At 38.0% G+C, this 23,269-nt stretch overlaps 1 protein-coding gene across 3 annotated transcripts in view; it reads left to right on the forward strand.

The window, feature by feature from the left end:
• Nucleotides 1-23,269, forward strand: part of Xrn1 (5'-3' exoribonuclease 1) — a gene marked incomplete in the record, with an annotated part of 152,837 nt that overhangs the window by 24,440 nt on the left and 105,128 nt on the right. For all 3 annotated transcript variants that reach the window (XM_029557814.1, XM_029557813.1, XM_017795169.2), the window contains 8 exon segments: nt 2,117-2,180; nt 2,392-2,497; nt 4,312-4,401; nt 7,703-7,859; nt 10,027-10,146; nt 17,561-17,730; nt 19,660-19,780; nt 19,877-19,975. In XM_029557814.1, coding sequence (XP_029413674.1) covers nt 2,117-2,180; nt 2,392-2,497; nt 4,312-4,401; nt 7,703-7,859; nt 10,027-10,146; nt 17,561-17,730; nt 19,660-19,780; nt 19,877-19,975 — 927 coding nt within the window.

The raw sequence follows: 23,269 nt of genomic DNA on the forward strand, positions 1-23,269 counted from the left end.
TGTGTGAGTGAACATGTGGGGGGGCTGAGATTGATGTGGAATATCGTCCTTGATTGTTCTTCAATTTTTTATTTATTAATATTTTATTTTATGTGTATGAGTGTTTTGCCTGCACATATGCCATGCTCGTGGAAGCCGGAAGAGGGCATCAGAGCCCCTGGAACTGGAGTTACAGATGGTTGTTAACTACCATATGGGTGTTGGGTACTGAACCTGGGCCTCTGGAAGAACAGCAAGTGCTCTTAACTGCTGAGCCATCTCTCAGCACCCACTTTATTTATTGAGGCAAGCTCTCTTGCTGAAACTGTAGCTTGCCAATTCCAACTAACTAGCCAGTTTGCCCAAGTATCCCGTTTCTGCCTCTCAATTGCTGGGATTACAAACAGTCACCACACCTGCCCAGCTTTCTGTGTAGGCCCTGGAGATCCAAACTCTGGTCCTCACATTTGGCATCCAGTGCTTTATCCACTAAGCTATCTCCTCAACCTAATCTTCCTAATTTGTTCTTCTTCACTGGAACTTAGCAGTAGTCTATCTGATTCCCCTGCATGTTTTTTGTTTGTTTTCCTCTTAAGAAAACAAGCTTTAGAATGGGCCTGGTGGCACACACTTTTCTTCCCAGCACTTGGGAGGCAGAGGCAGGTAGATCTCTGTAAATTCAATGCCACTCTGGTCCAGGACAGGCAAGATTACATAGTGAGACTTTGTATCAAAAGAAAGAAAAGAGAGAGAGAGAAAGAGGAGAAAAAGAAAAGAAGAAATGGGTCGGAGAGATGGCTCAGAGGCTTAGAGCACTGGCTGTTCTTGTACAGGACCTAGGTTCTGTTCCCAACACCCAACTGTCAGCTAGCAACCATCCAGAACTCCAGTTCTGGGAACTCTCATGTCCTTTCCTAACCTCTGTAGGCATTACACACATGGTGCACTTACATACATGCAGGCAAAATACTCACATACATAAAAATAAATTAATTTTGTTAAAAAAAAAAAAACCCTGTACTGGGTGTGGTGGCTCATGCCTATAAATCCTACACTTGAAATCCTGAGACTGTAGAACTTTGAACTTGAGGCCAGCCTGGGCTACACAGCAAGACTTTGTCTCAAATAGAAAGAAAAGATTAAAGGAGAAAAAAGAGAAACTTTACAACTTCTTGAGACCCTGAAAGCACAAAATCTACATGTCAATAATCCCTAGCAACTCTACCTGAGCTCAGTCCTTAACCAGTCTTCCAGGAATATGTGAGTAATGTTAAAATTATTGTGAAGACATGGTCCAGGCACATAAAGGTGGAGGAAGCCAGAGTTATATGAAGAAAAGCTGATGGGCTTCACTGGCTAGGTAGTAGACAATAAAAAAACAAGAAAGAAAAGATTATAATCATAAAAGATGAAAAACAGGCAAACATAAAGGACATGGGAGAAGAATTGTGGAAAGGCAGTTATTTTGCATTGTAGAAAAATTTTTAAAAAGTGGAAGACAGAAAAGAGTCCCAAGAATTACAGGATTTGCTGGCCATGGTGCTGCACGCCTTTAACCCCAGCAGAGGCAGGTAGATCTTGAGTTTGAGGCCAATCTGATCTACACATCAAGTTCCAAGCCAGCCAGGACTACACAGTGAGACCCTATCTCAATAAAAAAAAAAATAGAAGAAGAAAGGAGATTCAGAAAATGCCTATTGAATTCAAACTTAAATAAATTAGCAGTATCCCAGAATTTGATTTATAAGGATATTAAACTGATAAATAATAAAAGGGTTTCATATTGATCATATAATTTTTTATTTATATATATATGAGTGTATTGACTGTGTGTATATAAATGTACCAGTGTCATGTAATGCCTAGAGAGGTCACAAGAGGGTGATCAGATCCCCTGGAACTGAAGTCATGGACAGTTGTTAGCTGTCACGTGGGTGCTGAGATCTGAACATGGGTCCTCTGCATTTTCCTAGCTCCTGCAGTTCTCTCAGGAACATGATTTGGTGCTAGTATTCACAAATGATGGAGAACATACGCTATTTGTTTTCCTTAGTCTGTGTTACTTCACTTAGTATAACTGTTTCCAGTTCCGTCCATTTACCCGCAGATTTCATTATTTCATCTTTCTTTACCATAGGGCCAGGAAAATTCTGTATGTTGGGCTGCTTTAGACAAAAGGGAAGGCCAAGTAGCATCCAAGGGTGAGTATAAACTGTATTTTATGCTATGTCTTTGGTAGAATAGTTATACCTTTTTTTTGCTAGCACTAATTCAGTAATACTGAATTGGACATATTTCTATGATAGTTTATAAGCATCAGTTTTGATCAAAACTTCAACTTTGGTCAAAGCATAAGGTAGAAAACAGTATATTCATAATTGTCAGTCACTGTCTCTCTGGTTTTTCTCACAGATAATTTAGAAGATGAGACTGAAGATGATGATCTGTTTGAAACTGAATTTAGACAATATAAAAGAACATATTACATGACGAAGATGGGGGTTGATGTTGTATCTGAGTATGTTTTTGCCAATCATTTTAAAATAGAAAAAGTAGATTTTGAAGTTCCTCAGAAAACAACATGATTTTGACAAAGTAGTAGGAGTTCTTTTATTTCATGAATTATTATGGCTTTCATGATATTAATTCTAACATATTCTATGTCTGTGATAAAAATTGCTGAGTAGATGGGCTGGGGAGTTGATTTCGTGGGTAAAGCACTTATTGCACAACTGTGAAGACTCAAGTTTGGGCCCCTAGCAGCCATGTAAAGGCTGGGCAGGTGTGGCAGCCCACCTGTGATCCTAGGAAGTAAAGATAGGCTATCCCTGGAGCAAGATGGCTAGCTAGAATAGCCAGGTCAGTGATTTGTGAGTTCAGTAAGAGACCTTGCCTCGATGTATAAGGTGCAGAGCAATTGAAGAAGATACCTGACATCAATCTCTGGCCTCTGCACATGTGTACACACATGCACGCCCACACACATGTGAGCATACGTACCCACAATACACATGCTCACCACACACTCATAAAGAAGACTTTTAATAATATTTTTATTTATTCTGTGGGAATTTCCTACAGTGTATTTTGATCATATTTAGCCCCTTCCCCATTTCCCAAGACCCATCACTGCCTCCTCACCCACTCAACTTCATGTCTTTTTTCTTTATAAAAAATTAAGCCTGGCGTGGTTGTACACACATTTAATCCCAACACTCAGGAGGCAGAGGCAGGCAGATCTCTGTGAGTTCAAGGCCAGCCCTATCTCAAGAAGACAAAATAAATAAATAAATAAACAAACACCAGGTGTGGTGGCGTATGCCTTTATTCCCAGCCCTCAGGAGGCAAAGGCAGGTCAGCCCAGTCTACATTGTGATTTCCAGTTCAGCTGAGACTAGGAAGAACCTGTTCAAAAATAAAAAAATTTAAAAGGCTGGAAAAATGATGACTCAGTGGTTAAGACCACTGACTGCTTTTCCATAGTACTCAGGTTCGATTCCCAGCATCCATATGGCAGCTAACAACTATCTGTAACTCCAGTTCCAGGGAATCCACTGCCCTTTTCTGACCTCCACTGGCATTGCGTGACATGAGTGCACTTACATGCATGCAGGCAAAACACTCATACACATAAAATAAAATAATCCAAAAACAAATTAAAAAAGCATACCTACCAAGAAAACAAACTGCCTGAAATTGTCCCCTGACCTCCACACATATGCCATGCCATGCATGCACTCACAGGCATGTAAATAAATGTGTTGATTAAAATTTTAAATATGAAAATATAAGCATTCCTATCAGAAGTACAGTGATAAGGAATTTTGATGTTATTATTTTTGGCTTTAGACTATGACTTGTTTTGTTTTGGTGATTTGAAGATTTATTTTACCCAAACCTTAATAATGGCGTTTGGATTTTGAGAAACAAGATTAGAAGGGTATCTTGCTGAGAAGACACAGCACTTTTCAAAAGGTGCTTCAGCTGCTATAACCAGAATTCAGAGACCTTCCTGATTTACTCTTATCCCATCCCCACTATTTAAGAGAGTGATAATACAACTTTAGAGAAAGCTTCATTAGGCTGAATCTTCAAACTTTAAGGTAAAAGTATAACACATTGACTAGTTAAATATGCACAGCAGGTTTAACTATTTTAATAGTTGGCTTAGGAATACTGTAATGCAAGCCTTCCATCTGACAAATGGAATCTTAAAATATTTGGAGATTTTTCTGTTTATAATTTTTAGATATATATTTATATATGCACCGAAGACAGTGGTCAAGCTTTAAAAAAGATCATCATAATGAAAACATGCCTCTCTATTTTCAGTGACTTTCTGGCTGATCAGGCTGCATGCTATGTTCAGGCAATACAGTGGATCTTGCATTATTACTATCATGGAGTCCAGTCCTGGAGCTGGTAAAGACATATCATTTTATAATGGTTCCTTCTCTAGACTCTCATTTCTACATTGCTTTTCCTTTTATTTTTGCTTATGGTAATTTGTCATGTATTCATATATTCAAGTTTAAACAATACAGATAATTTCTTTTTTCATGAAAATACTATAAAAGACTTGGCAAAGAAGATGCATATATCTCTAGCAGATTACCCATGATGGCAGATCTTTATTAATCTGAGGATGTAAAATTCTCTAGCAAGATAAATCAAAATAGGCTAGGGATATAGCTATAGAGCATTTGTCTAGCATGCATGAAGCCCTAGGTTTAATCCCCAACACTGCAGAGAAGAGGAGAGAGAGAGAGAGAGAGAGAGAGAGAGAGAGAGAGAGAGAGAGAGAGAAAGGGGGAGAGAGAGTGACAAAATCCTTTCAAGGTTGAGGTATAGTTCCATTATAGAGTACTTCTAACATGGATGAGGCCTGGGAGTTCATCCCTAGCACTAGAAGGTAATTAATAATTAATGAATCAAGTATGGCATTGGGGCTGGATGATAGTTGTGGGAGTGTTCGTAATAGTCTTTACATCTTTGTGTGTTGAAAACAATTCTTTTCAACAGGAGTAATTTCTGAAGAATGAGCTATTTATATGTTAGAATGGAAGAGAAGGGTATTGTTTGTATTACTGAAAAGTCATAATTCACCATTTCTATAAGTGTTCCCTGTGTTAGTCAGATTTTGTCTAAATTCCTGATAGAACAAGTTAAAGGAAGAAAGATTCATTTTGGCTTATGTCTCAACCCAGCCAGCTCCATTCTCTCTAGCCATGGTGAAACAAAGCACCATGGCAAGGTAGACATGGAGGAACAAAATTGATCAACTCATTATAGCCAGGAAGTATAAAGATAGAGAAAAGCCTTGGACAGGATACAGCTCCCAAGGACATGCCCCAGTAGTCAAAATCCTCCAACTAGGTCCCACCTCCTAAAGTTTCTCGAATCTCCTAAAACAGCATCACCAGGTGGGGAATGAGGCTTCTAATACATGAGCATGGGGGCTGGGGCACTTCATATCTAAACATAATACTTTCTGTTCTAGCAGATTCCATTTACAATTCTTACTTGTTCATTAAAATAGAAACATAACAGCCAGGTATGACTTGTAATCCCACCACTTGGGAGGCTGAAGCAGGAAGATCACCACATGTTCAAGACCTTACCTCAAAACAAAGAAAAAGAAAAGGAGGAAGAAAAATAACAAACTAAAAATAGTACAGCAGATAGTATTAAGTGATGAGAGCTGTGTTTTGTTTTGTTTTCAAAGCACTTCTGATACCCTTTTTCAGAGCACCGTAGACAAATACAAAACAATGTAAAATAATGGGACATTAAGTGTGAATTCACTTACTAGCCAACTTTGAAAAGAAATTTTTGTAGAGGTTAACATTCTCAGGGCAGGATGTCTCTGGGAAGCAGTTTAATTTTGTTGTTGGTTTTTTAAAACATTTTTAAAATGTTTTGTGTAAGAGTGCTATGCCTATACATATATAAGTGCACCTGTGTTGTGCAGTGCCCTCAGAGACAGAAGAGGGCATTGGATCTCCTGGAACTGGAGTTATGGATGGTTGTTAACTGCCTTGTGGGTACTCAAACCTGGGTCTTCTGTAAGAACAGCCAATGTTATTAACTACAGCCCCAAACAGTTTAGCTTTTTTTTGTTTTGTTTTGTTTTTTGTTTTTTGTTTTTCTGAGACAGGGTCTCCTTTTAGCCCCAGCTGTCCTGGAACTCACTATGTAGACCAGGCTGGCCTCAAACTCACAAAGATTTGCCTGCCTCTGCCTCCCAAGTGCTGGGATGAAAGGCATGCTATATTATTATTTTATGGATATGAGTGTATTGCTTACATGTGTGTAAGTGCTTCCATGTCATGCAATGTTCACAGAGGTCAGAAGGGGGCTGGATTCCCCTGGAACTGGAATTAAAGACAGTTATTACCTGCCACATGGGTGCTGGGAATCGAATCCAAGTCCTCTGCAAGAGCAGCCAGTGCTCTTAACCGCTGAGCCATCTCTCTAGCCCTGAGTTTTAAAGATCTTTAATTTGCTACTTTTAAAGATTAAATGCTAGTTAATCCTGTTTTATTACCAAGCAATAAAGCCAGGCTTCAAAACTTTGATTTCATATAATCAAAGTAAACAGTTTTTCTCCGTGTTACAGAGGAAGAAATTAAGGCTTAGACAGCTTGAGTAATCTTCCCAAGATTGTACAGAAAAATCAAGTCCAACTCTATCTGTTTAAAATACATTTTACATTATTTTGCATGACATTCTCCCTTCTAAACTCACCATCCATTTGAGCTATATGCCATAAAAGTCTCTTGGACCAGGGAGATGGCTCAGCAGGTAAAGCCACTTACCACCAAGTCTTACAGCCTGCACTCGGTCCCCGAGATCCACGTGGTGGAAGGAGAGAACAGACTCCCATAAGTTGTCCTCTGACCTCTACATGTGTATGGTGGCACATGTGTATCCACACATTAAGTTAATTAATTAATTAATCTTAATTTTAAAAATGTCCTCCTCCTGTCCCTCCCTTTTGAGTCCTCTGTCTCCCTGTAGTCAGTGAATCAAATACCTAGAGCATTTTGGAATATTTTAAATTGTATGTTCAAGCTTTATGTTTTAAATGTCTATAGTTAAAGATAGGAGGGTATTATAAGCAAAATATGTGTGATTGATATGTGGTTTAATTTTTATTATTAATACATTAATATGTACACTAATTCAAAGATAAAAATTCTTAGAGTTGGCTGGTAAGGTCTTTCCCTTCTCTCTTTCTTTATGAATTGGAGCTTTTATCAGAATATTTAGCTGTTCTCAGCTCTTTGCGTAGAGGTTCCCAGCTCAAGTAACTAGACTGAAATTTCCTAACTACCTTGTTACCATCCATTTTGGCAGATTCATGATCTGTATTTGAGAATTCAAAAGAAGGATTGTGACGTCAGGCATGGTAACCCTGGGGAGACAGTCAGTAGGGTTTTGATTTTGAGGCCAGCCAGAGCTACCTAGGTGAAATCCTGTCTCTAAGCCACAAACCGCAAAAAAAAAAAAAACCCACAACAAAAATTAAGAAAATATGACATTTGTTGCTGTCACATAAGCTAAACTTCTCAGCAGTACTAATTTCTTATATTCTAGGGGTAGAATTATGGGTGATTTTTAAATTCCTTCCATGTATTAATAAAATAAATATAGAAAATATGCTTAATATTGACCTTTTTATATGAAGTTTTTGGTTTTTAAAACTCATTTTGTTTCATAGGTATTATCCCTACCATTATGCGCCTTTCCTATCTGACATCCGCAACATCAGTATGCTGCAAGTCCATTTTGAGCTAGGAAAACCTTTCAAGCCATTCGAGCAGCTTCTTGCTGTGCTTCCCTCAGCTAGCAAACACTTGCTTCCTGCATGCTACCAGGTAGGCTTGGGATCTTCTTATTTCATTTTGATATTTAAGAGTTTTTCATACAAACCAGCCAAATATATTTAGTAGACAAATACATTTATTTTCCGTTTTAAATATAACATTTTTAGCAAGTTCTTGACAAGTAATTTCTTCATTTTTAGTTGCCTTTTTTTAAAATGCAAACTCTATAAACTATTGAGAGCCTAGCTTTTTCAGTTTTAGCACCTTTAACACATCTTTATTTCTACACTGAAGAAAATAACCTAAAACAGATAAAATCAGAAGCCATCTTTAATGTCTACATATTTGTAGATGAATTTGTGTTCTCATTAACCCTCTACCTGGTAGAATAAGAGCAATTCTAATGAGTCATCCTAACACTAGTATCACCTCAGTATATATTTAGATTTTAAACATTCCATTTATCAAATTGAAAGACTTTTCTCTTACTAACATACTTCATATAGCAACAGGAGGACAGGGTCATCAGAATCACACTAAGTAGATTATAAAAGTAAACTTCATTTAATTCTTCAGGGATCTGTGTCTGTTCTAACTCCATGGTCTAGCCCCAGGAATTGGAGTAGATGGCATACATAAAACCCATTGCTCCTTTGACATGGTCAGGCTCCCTTCTGCATTTTTCTTAACCTCAGCTTGCTTGATCTGACCTCGGCCTCTGTTTCTTACATTTCTTTGGTATCTTTTTTTCTTTAGATACATTAAACTTTGATATTGCAGCCTTGTCGGCCCATAAGTATATTATAATAACTGTTGTTTTATTTGCTCAGTGCTCATGCAATACTCAGTAAATTTTAGAGTACCATGTTAGAAATATACTGCTCTCTTTTTTATTTTAAAGTCTTTCCCTTTCTGTATCTTTATGCTTTTTTTTGCTTAGGACAGCCATATTTTCTTTGCTTTTTTTTTGGAGGGGAGGGTTCTTTTTGAGACAGGGTCTCCCTGTAGCCCTAGCTGTCATGGAACTCACTACGTAGACCAGGCTGGCCTTGAACTCAGAGAGATCCGCCTGCCTCTGCCTCCCGAGTGCTGGGATTAAAGGTGTGCACCACCACGCCCGGCCTTTGTCTGCTTCTTTTATAAAATCTAATAAAAATCTGTTTTTGGATTCTGATGTTAGTGGATTGTGAAGCTTGAATTTTATTTTATTTTATTTTTTTTTAAATTATCTTTGATAACAGTAGACATTACTAGAAGCAATTGATTAGGACATGGAAGTAAAGTATTAACTTGAGGTTGAAATGGAGGACTTTTAGAAACTTGTGGAATGAATTGAAATGAAGTCTGAATAAGAAAACAGTATTTAGAAGATAGATCTTATAGAATGAAAAGACAATAGAAAAATAAAAATGGGGCTGGCAAAATGACTCAGTGAGTAAAGGCACTTGCTGCCATGTCTAATGACCTGAGTTTGATCGCCAGAACCCATGCAGTTCAAGGAGAGAACCAGCTCCCCCAAGTTGCCTCTGACTTCCATGTCCACACCATGATGCATGTCACACTCACACACTCAAATAGCTAGGTGTGGTAGTACAGGCCTATAATTCTAACACTCAGGAGGCTGAACTAGGAGGATGAGTTCAAGGCCAGCCTAGGCTACCTAGACTCTGTCTCAGGTAACAAAGCAAGTTCATAATAAAGATAGTCTTGCTACATACCAAAGTTAGTGGAACAGGAAAAAAATGAATAACAGTATAATTGAAATTTTTACTGTTTGCTGAGCATGGTGACACAGGCTTATAAAGCCAGCACTTTGGAGCCTGAGACCAGGTGGCTCTTAAGTTCAAGACCAGACTTGGTTGTATAGTGAGATGCTGGCTGAGAAAAAAGAAAACAAAAAGAGTTCTTGTAGTTGAAAATTAAAATGTACCAAGTACTTTTTTTGCAACATTTGAGAAAATGTTAAAAGTATATTAGTGGAAATTTATGTTGATACTCTTTTTTTTTTTTTTTTTTTTTTTTTTTTTTGTCTTTGAGACAGGGTCTCCCTATAGCCCCAGCTATCCTGGAACTCATTATGTAGACCAGGCTGGCCTTGAACTCACAGAGATCCACCTGCATCTGCCTCCTGAGTATTGGGATTAAAGGTGTGCTCCACCATGCCTGGCGATACTAACTCTTACATATCAATTTTATTTTACTGTTTATATTTTCACAGCATTTGATGACCAGTGAAGACTCACCAATCATTGAATATTATCCACCTGATTTTAAAACTGATCTAAATGGAAAACAACAGGAGTGGGAAGCTGTGGTACTAATACCTTTTATTGACGAGGTCAGTGAATAAAATAATTACATAGAGACTTATATTTGTTTTTGTTTGGTTGTTTTGGGGTGTGTCTGTGTGTGTGTGTGTGTGTGTCTGTGTGTGTGTGTGTGTGTGTGTGTGTGTGTGGGTGAGAGAGAGGGAGAGAGAGAGAGAGAGAGAGAGAGACAGATCAACCACAGGTGTCATTTCTCAGGTACATTCTACCTTGTTTTTAGAGCTCGATTTTAGAGTAGGCTAGGCTGGCTGGCTATTGAACTGAAGAAATCCACGTGTCTCCATCCATCTCCCCAGTACTGAGACTGCAAGTATGCACCACTATTCCTAACTTTTTACATAAACAAACTGGGATCAAACTGGGTCTTGTTTGCCTATCCAAGCATTTTACCAAGAGAACTCCCCACCTTCTGTCATCTGTTTCCTTAATAATGGCCATTCCACTTTCGGTGAGAGGGAATCTCAGAGTACGTTTAATTTTCATTTCCCTGATAGCTAAGGACATTGAACATTTTTCATACATTTATTAGCTATTTATATCTATTCTTCTGAGAACTCTTATTTCATTCATTTACCTACTTGTTCATTGAATGTTGTGCTAATTAATTGGGGAGGATTATTATAGATTCTAAATATTAATCTCCTGTCAGATATATTGCTGGTATATATTTTCTTCCATTTTGTAGGCTGTCTTTTCACTCTGCAGATTGTTTTCGTTAATGTTTAGAAACTTCTTAATTTTGCATTCAATCCCGTTTGTCAGTTCTTGAGATTATATCCTGTGTTCTTGGGATCCTTCCTGAAAGTCCTTGCCTAATCCTCTGTTTCAAAGTATCTTGCCTATATTTTCCTCTAGTAATTTCAGAATTTCAGATTTTACATCATATCTCTGATCCATTTTGAATTATTTTTTTTGCCTTGAACTCTCCTGCCTCTGCCTCCCAAGTGCTGTGATTAAAGGCATAAAAAAAAATGAATTTTTGAGAGATACAGATCAAGTTTCATTATTCTACAAATGAATAGTCAGTTTTGTCAAAAATTAGGTGGCTGTAGCTGTGTGAGTTTATTTCTGGGTTTTCTATTCCATTGTACTGAATGTCTGTTTTTATGCAAGTACCATACAATTTTCATTGCTATGACTTGTAGCCTTGAGATCTGGTATGTGATGTCTCCAACAGTGCTCTTTCTGCTTAAGATTGCTTTGGTATTTAAGATCTTTGTACTTTCATTTAAATTTTTAAGATTCTTTTTTCTAAATCTGTAAAGAATATCATTTGAATTTTGATAGAGGTTGTGTTGAATCTCTAGATCACTTTCAGTAATAAAGTCAAATTACTTCTGAAAGTTTCCACATTCTGCTGTCTTCAATCTCTTCAGTATTGTTCTAGTTACCGTTTTTTTTTGTTTTGTTTTGTTTTTTTCTGTAAGAGGAAAGGGTTTATTTCATGTTACACTTCCAGTTAATATTCTTTCACTGAGGGGAGTCAGGGAAGGAATTCAAGGCAGGAACCTGGAGACAAGAACTGAAACAGAGACCATAGAAACTTACTGATGTGCTCCCAGGTTCATGGTTCTGCTTCCTTTTTTACATAGCCCTGGCCCATCTGCCTCAGGATGGTATCACCCACATTGGACTAGGCTCTGTTGTATCAATTAGCAATCAAGAAAATGCCCCACAGAGGTGCCCACAGGTCAGTTTGTTCTGGAAATTCCTCAATTGAGATTACATCTCTTCCCAAGTATGTCAAGTGAACAACCAAGATTAGCCATCACAAGTAACTTTTAAAAATGTTTTATTTATTTATTTTATGTGTATGAGTGTATTGCCTGTCTATATGTGAGTGCATCCATGTCATGCAGTGCCTGTGAAGGTCAGAAGAGGGTGTTGGATCCCCTCAAACTGGAGTTATGGACAGTTGTTAGCCACTGTGTAGTTTCTGGGAACTGAACCCCAGTCCTCTGAGCCATCTCTTCAGCCCCCAAAAACAAATATCTTAAAGTTGTCATGTAAAGGTCTTTCTCCTTAGTGGATGTGGTGGCGCATGCCTTTAATCCCAGCACTGGAGGCAGAAGCAGGCTGATCTCTGTGAGATCGAAGCCAGCCTGGCCTATATAGTGAGTTTCAGGCTAGCTGGGACTGAAGGGAGACCCTGTCTTTAAAAAAAAAAAAAAAGTCTCCTTGATTAGGAGTTGCTGTTTTGTTGTTTTTTGTTTTTCCTTATTTCTTTCTCAACAATTTCATTATTGGTGTATAGAAAAGCTACTGAGTTTTGTATGTTGTTTTTGTATCCTACTGCTTTGCTGAAATGTTATGTGTAAGAATTTTCTGGTGAATTATTTAAGGTCTTAAAGTATAGGATCATGTCTGCAAATATGGATAGTTTGACTTCTTGGAGGATTTTTTGTTTGGTTAGATTTTTTGTTGTTACTTTTGCTGTTGTTGGGAGACATTTCTTGTTTTGGGAGGTACTGGGGAGGCATTTGAGATAGGGTCATGTATAGCGTAAGTTGACTTCTAGCTCCCTGAGTAGTTGAGGATGGCCTTGAAGTCCTGATCCTTTTGCCTCCACGTCTCAAATGTTGAGATTATAGCATTTGTCAACATACCCAACTGGTTTCTTTCTTTCCTATTCATATCCATTCTACTTCTTCCTTTCATTGATCTAAAACTGTATTAAGGGGACCTGTCTCTCTATCCTCCTTTAGAGGAAGTGTGCTCTCTCCCCACTTAATAGAATGTTGGCTATAAGTTTGTTGCATAGAACCTTTATTATATATTCCTTCTATCCCTACCTTCTTCAGGGCTTATATCACAAGGAGATGTTGAGATAGGATTCATGTAGCCAAGACTGGCCTCGAACCTCTCATCCTTCTGTCTCTACCTCCCAAGTACGGGATTACAGGTGTATATTGCCATGCCCAGCACTCTTAATGTGTTCTTGAATTTGATTTCTGAATACATTATTGAAAATTTTTACATCTGCATTCATCTGGGAAATTGGTCTATACTTTTCTTTTTCTTTTATGATTTTTCCCAGTTTGGGTATCAAGGTAATGCTGGGTTTATAAAATAGAATAGAATGAGTTTCATGGTTTTCTTTCTCTCTCTTTTTTTTTTCCCCCCTTTCAGGCAGGGTCTCACTGTATAGCTGGCTGACCTGTCACTTGACACTTACTATGTTGATCAAGCTGGCCTTGAACTCACAGAGCTGTGCTTCCCAAGTGCTGGATTTAAAGGCAAGATCCAGCACCATACCAGGCCTTCCTTTCTATTCTGTGAAACAGTTTGATGAGTCTTGGTGTTAGCTCTTCCTAAAAAGTTTGATAGAATTCTGCAGTGTCTCTCCGGTCCTGGTCCTTTAGTCGTCGTCGTCGTCGTCGTCGTCGTCGTCGTAGTGCTTCAGTCTCATTGCTTATGGATCTATTGAAGTTATCTGTATCTTACTTTAATATTGATGGGTCACATATGTTAAAGGTTTATCCATTTCTTCTACGTTTTCCAGTTTTCTAGGATATAAGATCTCAAAATGTTCCCTAATCAGTCTCTGGATTTTATTGGAATTTGTTGAGACCTTTTCTTTGTCATATCAAATTTTATTAATTTGGGTCTTTTCTCTCATTGGTTAGTTTGTCTTGGGGTTTGTCAGTCTTGCTTATCTTTTCAAAGAACCAACTTGTTTAATTAATCATATTCTTTGTTTTGCTTTTTGGGGCGTCTTTTTGAGGCAGGGTCTCCCTGTATCCCCAGCTGGCCTGGAATTTACTATGTAGACCAGGCTGGCCTTGAACTCACAGAGATCTGCCTGCCTCTGCCTCCTGGGATTAAACACATGCCCAGTTCGATTAGTCGTATTCTTTTAATCTCCATTTTGTTAACTTCTGCTCTTATTGTTTTTATTTCTTATTGCCTACTGCTTTGGGGTATGACTTATTCTTTTAAGACCATGAGATATATTATTCACTTATTTGAGATCACTGATTTTTTTTTTCTTGTAAGTACTCATAGCTATCAACTTTCCTCTTAGAACTAACTGCCTTAGTTGTATACCAGAGCTTCTGGTATGTTCTGCTGTTAGCCTTCATTCTCATTTGATTCAAGAAATTTTTTTTTTTTTAGTTTCTCCATGATTCCTTCAATCACCTACTAGTCGTTCAGGGGCGTATTGTTTCGTCTCCATGTATTTGTGAAGTTTCTTCAGTTTCTCATTTCTGTTGATTTCTAGTTTTATTCCACTATGATCTTATAAGATACAAGAAAATTTTTTATTATTATTATTTTGAGTTTATGTGTATGCATGTATTGCCTGCATGTATGTAAGTGCACCCATGTTGTGCAGTGCCCATGGAGGTCAGAAGAGGGCATCAGATCCCCTGGAACTCAAGTTACAGACAGTTATTAGTGGCCATGTGGGTGCTGGGATTCAAAACCAGGTCTTCTGCAAGAACATTTAGTGTTCTTAACTGCTGAGCCATCTCTCTAGCCCCACAAGACATTGTTTTAATTCACTTTTTTTGTGGCTTTTTGAGATAGTGTCTCATGGTCCAGGCTCACCTCAGATTTGCTGCATAGCTCAGAATGATCTTGAACTCTGCTTCTCTTAACTTCTACCTTCCAGGTGCTTGATTTGCTGGGGTGTACCACCACACCCTTGATTCTTTTCTATTTGGGAAGGTGATTTGTGTCCTAGAACGTGGTCTATTAATTTTTAGTTTGGATGAGAGTAGGGTACTAAAGTCATCACTATTATTGTATCAGGGCCTATGTGACCTTTTGTGCCCATTGTTGTTTATTTTATGAAATTGGGAGCTACAACATTTGGTGCACATATTTCAATTATCATATCTTCTTTATTAATTTTTCCTTTATTATGTAATGGGCTTCTTTTCTGACTAATTTTGGCTTGAAGTGTACCTTTTCAGGTATGAGCTTATCTAAATCAGCTTTTTTTTTGGCTTCTATTCATTTGATAGACTGACTTCCAATCCTTTGATTCTCAATCTGTGGATGCCTTTGCACCCAGTTTGAGGTGTTTTTCTTGCAGACAACAGAGAGTTGAATCTTATTTTTCAGTATAGTCTGCATCTCTTTATTGATGAGTTGAAGCCATTTACATTTAAGGTTTTTACTGAGGGAAGCTTGCTAATTTCTATAATTTTTTTGGTTGCTTTTTCTGGTTGGTTGAATTATTTTTTGGTCATTGCTTTCTCCTCTAATTAGTATTAGAGGTTTGCTAGTTTACTGTTTTGGCATGGATTCCTTCCTACTTCTATTCCTCTCATGAAATGTATTATTTCTTATGCTGCCATGATTAAGATGTCCTTACTCCTCTGTGTATAGTATTCCCTTAAGTATCTTCTTCATTGCTAGCTTGAAGGTCATGAAGTTGTACTTGTCTTGAAATGTCCTTATTTTTTGTCAAATTGAAGATAGCTTTGCTATATACAGCAGTTGTGGTTAGTACTTATTTACTTTCAGGGCTAAAAAAATATAGACTATTCCATTATTTTCTGGCTTTTAGAGTTGCTGATACACAAGCTGATGATATTCTGATGTTGTTGCCTTTGTAGGTGAGTTGGTTGCCATTTCCTCTTTCAGCTTTTACTAATGTTACTTTGCTTTGTATTTGACTATAATATGTTACAGAGCATTTCTTTTTGGTCCTGTCTATTTGAGGTTCTGACTTCCTCTAATGGGCTAGTGGGATGGCACAGTGGATAACACTTTTTAATCAAAAGGATCTGAGTTCAGATCCCAGAACCAATGTAAAAGCCAGATATGTGAGCACATATCTGTAACCCCAACACTGGGGAGGACAGGAAGGTAGAGACAAATCAATCTCAAAGCCTCAATGGCCAGCCCATCTAGCAAAATAGCAAGCTTCAGGCTCAGTGAGAGACCCTGTCTCAAAATATAAGTTAGATGGTTGGTCAGATGGCTTACTCGGTAAGGGCCCTTACAACCAAACTTGATGACCTGAGTTTGATCTCCAGAACCCACATGGTTGAAAGGAAGGAACCAATTCCAAGTTGGCCCCTGACCTCCACACATTCACTGTGGCATTCATGCACCCATGTGTGCACACATACACATGTACTTATTCACATGCAACATACACACACACACAAAAAAAAATGTTGGTTTTTTTTTTTTTTTAAAGTAAGGTAGAGAGCAACAGAGGAAGACACCGGATACCCACCTCTCACTTCCACATGTGCCTGCACAAGTGAACATACCTGTACACACATGACAAATACACAAATCAATCAATCAATTAAAAGAAAGTGCCTCTTGTGTTTAGATGTCCAGTTCTTTTTCTAGACTTGTGAAATTTTCTGGTATAATTTAATTGACTAGATTTTCTATGCTTTGGTTTTTATATCAGCTTCTTCTTTTATCCCAGGGATTCTACAGCTTGGCTTATTTCTTTTCAGTGCATCACCTGTCTTTTTAAAAATTATTATTATTATTATTATTATTATTGTTATGATTATTTATGTGTATGAATGTATTGCCTGCATGTATGTAAGTGCACCCACATCATGCAGTGTGGGGCGTCGGATTCCCTGGAACTGATGTTATTATGTATGGTTATTAGCTGCTGTATGGGTGCTGGGATTTGAACCTGGATCTTCTGCAAGAACCGCCAGTGTTCTTAAACACTGAGCCATCTCTGCAGTCCCTTACCTGTCTTTTTAAGCTCTCCTCTCTTTCTTTTTTTAAAAAAATTTTTATTTTATTTTATGTGTATGAGTGTTTTGCCTGCATGTATGTAAGTGCACCTGCATTGTTCAATGCCTGCAGAGGCCGTGTCAGATCCCCTGGAACTGGAGTTATGAATGGTTGTTAGCCGCCATGTGAGTTCTCGGAATCAAACCCAGGTCCTCTGTAAAAGCATTCAATGCTCTTAACTACTGAGTCATCTCTCCAGCCCCTCTCCTCTCTTTCTTACTTTGATTCTTCTCTATCAGATCACACTGAGGCAGCTTCTAGTCTGCCATCCTGCCCAATAGTCACTTCTTAGATTGTTTTGTTTGTTTAGTCTTTTGTGTTTTGAAACAGGCTAGTCTGGACCTTGATATGTAGCCAGGGATAATCTTGAACTCTCATTTTGTTTTAATCTTACTTTCTGTGGTATATGTATGTGCGTGTGTATGTGTTCACACTTGTGGCATGATGCATGTGTGCATGTGTGTAGCTAGAGGATAAGCTATGGAAATCAATTGTTTCTCTCACCGTGTAGGTCCCAGAGATTGAACTCAGGCTTAGCAACAAGTACCTTTACCTCCTGAGCCATTCTCCTGGCCCATGATTTTGTTTTTCAGAGCATAATAGCAGTAGCATACAAAGGAAAAATATTTATTCTGTATGTTGAGATTATGGTATTTTTAAAAAAAAACTTTTCATTCTTGCCATTATTTATATCAGAAGCGGTTGTTGGAAGCCATGGAGACATGTAACCATTCCCTCAAAAAAGAAGAAAGGAAAAGAAACCAACATAGTGAGTGTCTAATGTGCTGGTATGATAGAGACACAGAGTTCACCTACTCCTCTCCTTGGCCAGAAAAGTTCCCTGCCATAGAACGATGTCATGCAAGGTAATGTTATTTGGTCATTTTTCCAACAATAAAAGAAACCTGGGGAAGGAGAGGGAGAGGCGGAGAATTCAAATATCTAATCAGGAGAATGAGCAAATATTTTATGACAGAGTTAATTGACAACCAATGAGCCTGGTATAGAAGTTCAAGACTATAGACCTAGGTACATAGGAGGCCAAAGTGGGAGAATCTCAGTTGAGACCAGGAGTTCAAGACCAGCCTGGGCAACACAGCAAGTCCCAGTCTTAAAACAAAATTGATAATTAATGGATGACCCCCAACTTGCCAGGGATTGAAGCATTTCTCAAACTTGATCGTTTAATGCTCCACTCTGATCAGACTCTAATTCTCTTCTGCTAAAGTTCTGAGGTTTTGTATTTTTTTTCCCTTCTAGTATATCTCTGAGCTTTATCTCTGCCTCATTTCTGTTGTGAGTTTTTGTTTTCATTGTCCGTTTCTCTACTCCCAGCATTACTTGGTAGGCTGTCAGCCCTTATACCTGTCAACCTCAGCTAGAGATAAGAAAAAATAAAGAGTCTCTCTTTTCCTACCTCAAATCCATTTTTTTCATTCTGTCCTCATTAAAATGTCATCCATGTCTTGTCCCTTTTCTCATCTTCCCTGAAAATAATCTACACAGATAGCAACTGAGTTAACAGTTTTCAGTTGTGATTTCCTTTTGTAAAAATGAGAAGAAAATTGAAATAGACTATGAAATTTAATTTTTTCATCTTGAGATTTAAAACATGAATTATGTTATGCTTTATGCATATGTGGGTATGTGTGTGTTCGTGTGTGTGTGTGTGTGTGTGTATGTGTAGGCCAGAGATCAATGTTGGATATCATTCTTGACCCTAATTTTTTTTTTTGAGACAAGGTCTCCCTGTAGCCCCAGCTGGCCTGGAACTCCCTATATAGGCCAGGCTGCCCTCAATCTCAGAGATCCGCTTACTCCTGCTTCCCAAGTGTTGAGATTAAAGATGTACACCACCATGCCCAGTCCACCTTACTTTTCGAGACAGGGTCTCTCTGAACCTAGACTCCACCCGTTTGGCTAGACTGGCTGTCAAAGCAAGCCCCAGAGATCCTCTTATCTCTACCTCCCCACCCTAGAATTACAGGTACACGCTTGACTTTATGTGGGTTCTGGGGCTCCATCTCAGGTCTCCATGCTTGGGTGGTAAGCACTTTACTTCATGAACCATCTTCTTGGCCCACATTATTAAGTATTATTGTAACTTAATCTATAGGCGTAATTGTATCTTAGACGAGAATCTGGATTACTCTGTTTTGTCTCGTTTGTTTTAGGTTTTTTTGTTGCTTTTTTTAAACTTTTCTGCATTTATTCCTCTGTGTGTGTGTGTGTGTGTGTGTGTGTGTGTGTGTGTGTTCATGTGCTACAGTGTATAGAGATCAGAGAACAATTTGCAGACACTGGTTCTCTTTTATCACCATGTGGTTCCTGGGAACTGAGCTCATAATCAGGCTTGGCAGCAAGCGCCTTTACCCACCACATTGACCGCTGATGGGTTTTTTGAGCCAAGATTTCATTCCATAGTCAAGAATGGCTTTGAACTCACAGGAATCCTCCTACTTAGCTTCCCTAGTTTTGAGATTACACGCATGAACTACTGTGCCTCACTTTTCTTTAAGTAATAAATCTCTTCTACCTTTTAAAAAATTTATTTTATTTTTTTTGAGATAGAGTTTCATTCTCCTCCTCAGACTGGCTGGGAACTTACTATGTAACTCAGGCTGGCCTTGAACCTGTATCCATATGCATTTGCTTCTACTGGAATTATAGAAAAGTACCACCATGCATAACTTTCTTTCAAAGCAATAACGATTTTTATGAAACAGTTAAAGTTAAAAGCTTTAATTGCCTGTAATACTTGCATTTTAAATTAAATACTTTGGTTTATTTTCTAGGTATGAAATAATATCATTAGATGCTTGGCGCGTAGACATAAACAAGAACAAAATAACCAGGGTTGACCAGAAGGCATTATATTTCTGTGGATTCCCTACTTTGAAACACATCAAACATAAAGTCAGTGGCTACTTAATTCAGATTTTTTTCACCTTATTAAAAGTAAAATGATTACTGAGAAAGAATTAAAATTGAATTCTTTGAATTCTTTTCAAGTTTTTTTTGAAGAAAAGTGGTGTTCAAGTATTCCAGCAAAGCAGTCGTGGAGAAAACATGATGTTGGAAATCTCAGTGATTGCAGAATCAGATGAACTTGTAAGTACTTTGTTTACTATTCACTTATAGGATATTTATAATACATAAAACTGTTTGTACCTGCATAGGTATTTACCAAAGAGATATACAATACTATAACCCCAATTCAATTTTTAATAAGGATAAAGCAAAGGAACACACAAATTAGAGGCAATTTAAGACCCTTTGTATCGGGCTGGAGAGATGGCTCAGCGGCTGAGAGCACTGACTGCTCTTGCAGAGGACCTGGGTTCGATTCCCAGTACCCACATGGCAGCTATGAACTGTCCTTAACTCTAGTTCTATGGGAATCCGAAAACCTCTTCTGACCTCCGTGGCATTGCAAGACATGGGTGTACTCACATACATGCAGGCAATACATTCATACACATAAAATAAAAATAATAAATAAATTTTTTAATTAAAAAAAAAAAACAGAACCTTTATATCTAGCCCAGTGTCCAAAAGTTTGAAGAGGAGATTAACTGTGCGGCAAAACTTAAGTGCACACTTAAGATGAGCATTGGCTTGAGCTACCTGCTGAAACTGTGAGAGCTCTGAGCTAATAAACTGGAAAATAATTGTAGTTTACTGGACTAGAAAAGTTGAGATAGGAGTGTTGTTGGTATAAGGGAATTGATGATAAATAACGAAGTCTTAAGGTAGTTACTAAGATACTTAACTAGAACTACCTTGATAGCCTTTTTTTAACCAGTGTTCCACAAAGATATAAACCCCAATACCTTAAGTTCTTCATTGTATATAACCACTTATATTAAAAATCTTTTGTGCATTTAGAATGATGCTAGTTATATGCTATTCTTGGAAGAATTGAGAAAATAGTCTAGTCATTTATTTGTGTGCTATGGTTCAGATGAAAAAACTCAGTTTAAAAGGCTACAAATGCACAGTTAAATTCCTGAAGCTAGAGGTTGGAGAAAGAGAGGGTTAGTATGTTATCAGCACAGAACTGTTGGCTGAGGCCTTGAAACTTACTTCTGTGAAGAAAGGCATACTGAATGTTCATGATTCAACATTAAGAAATACCTGAATTGTGAAGACTTCAAAAGAAGCTAGTAAAAGTGGCATAGTGGACACACAAGAAAGAACGATTTGCAGTTAAGTAGTATCGCAGGCATAGATGCGATATGTCACATAGCTTTGAAGGAAAACGAAAACTGAAACGATGTCTGAATTTATCTTTTAGACCATTAATAATGGCCTTTGAGAAATTCATTTCAGTACATCGGTGAAGGCAGAAGTTCAATTCCTAAAGACCAGGAAATAGGAACACTAGGTGACTAGGGCTGGAAAAATGGCTCAGGAGTTAAGGACGCTTAACTGTTCTTGAATAGGACTAGAATTTACTTTCCAGCACCCGTGTGAGGCAGCTCACAACTGCCTGTAACTCCAGCTGCAGGGACTCCAATGCCTTCCCCTCATCTCCACAGGCACCCCCACACACAGGTGCACATACACATGCACATATACAGACACATAAAATAAAAAACAAAGGCTGTCAAATATCTCTAATCCCAGTACTCAGGAGAAAGACACAGGCTGATTTCTCTGAGTTCAAGGAGAGCTTATTCTACATAGTGAGTTTCAGGCCAGCCAAGGCTATATGGTGAGACCCTGTCTAAAAAAAAGCCAAAATAAATTCATTAATAATTAAAAATTTTAAAACCAAATTTTTAAAAAGAAAATTGTCATTGAACAGAAAGCTAAAAGCATACCTAGACAAGAAGACAAACCTCATCAAGAAAAATTCATACAAAGGGCAGGAGAGTTGGCTCAGTGGTTAAGAGCACTGGCTGCTCTTACGGAGGACCCAGGTTCTGTTCCCAGCACCCACATGGCAGCTGTCAACAGTCTGTGACTACAGTTCCAGGAAACCCAATGCCATCTTCTGACCTCCAAGGTCATTGTACGACATGTATGCACTTACATGCATGCAGACAATACACTCATACACATAAAATAAAATTAATAAATAAAAAAAATTTAATACTAGAAGAATAAAGATTTTTATTAAACATTGTAAGTTGCATTCAATATCCTCCGGATACACCACACCACAATCCATCGACAACAAAAAATTTTTTAAATGAAAAATTCGTACAAAGGAGGTAGGTAGACCTACTAGAGAAAGAAAATCTTAAAGCCGTTGTTATGGGAAAGGATGTTTATAATGACAAAACTTCATATGAAATAATAATAGATTTCATCTAGAGCTTAAAAGAAAGGATTAATCTGGGAAAGGAAGGTACTTTTCTTAAGAACTAAGTGAAAATGGGAGAATGAAATGAAAACAATACTATGCAGAAAAGAAAGAATAATTGAGGGAACCTAGTTCTCATATTGGAACTTGTCGTTTGTCAGAATAGTTTTTCTATAGTTTTGTATGGTCAATTTAAGAAATGTCTATTGGCCAGGCGTGGTGGTGCACGCCTTTGATCCCAGCACTCCAGAGGCAGAAGCAGGCAGATCTCTGTGAGTTCAAAGCCAGCCTGATCTACACAGTGAGTTCCAGGCCAGCTGGGGCTACAGGGAGACCATGTCTCAAAAAGACCAAAAAAAAAAAAAGTCTATCAAAGAATCCCCTTTGCCTACAAAAAAGCCTAAAAATAGTCATCTCTATATGTTTTGATGGCTGGAGACATGGGTCAGTGGTTAAGAGCACTGACTGCTCTTCCAGAGGTCCCTGGTTTGTTTCCCAGCACCCATGTGGTGACTAATAACCCTTCTTAATTCCAGTTCCAGAGGATCCAACACCCTCTTCTGACTTCTGCCACCATTGCATGCACAGGAACACTTAACATAGATGCAGGCAAAGCACTCATATACATGAAAGTAAAAATAGATAATTTTTTTTTAAATATTTGTTTTTATTTTCTTGAGGTAGGATCTTTTATATCCCAAATTGAAGGATGATCTTTAACTCCTGATCCTTCTGCCTCTATCGCCTAAGGGATAAGATGACAGGCATACATTAGCATACCCTTGTTTATGCAGTGCTGGGGATGAAACTCAAGACTTCATGAATACTAGGTAAGCACTCTACCAACTAAACTGAGAATGTAGCTCCATGGGTAGAGTACCTGCCTAGTTTGCATGAGGCCCTGGGTTTGATTCCCCAGGACCACCATAACTGTGCATGGTGAAAGCAGGAAGATCAGGAAGTTCAAGGTAATCCTCGGTTACATAGCAAGTTCCATGCCAGTCTAAGTAAGCTACAGACGATCTTGTCTCAAACAAACAGCAAACAAAAAAAGATTAAATGTAATAAAATGAATAAAAATTTATTGTCACACA

Source organism: Nannospalax galili, unplaced genomic scaffold (genome assembly GCF_000622305.1).
Source record: "Nannospalax galili isolate Female #2095 unplaced genomic scaffold, S.galili_v1.0 scaffold708, whole genome shotgun sequence".
Lineage (NCBI taxonomy): Eukaryota > Metazoa > Chordata > Mammalia > Rodentia > Spalacidae > Nannospalax > Nannospalax galili.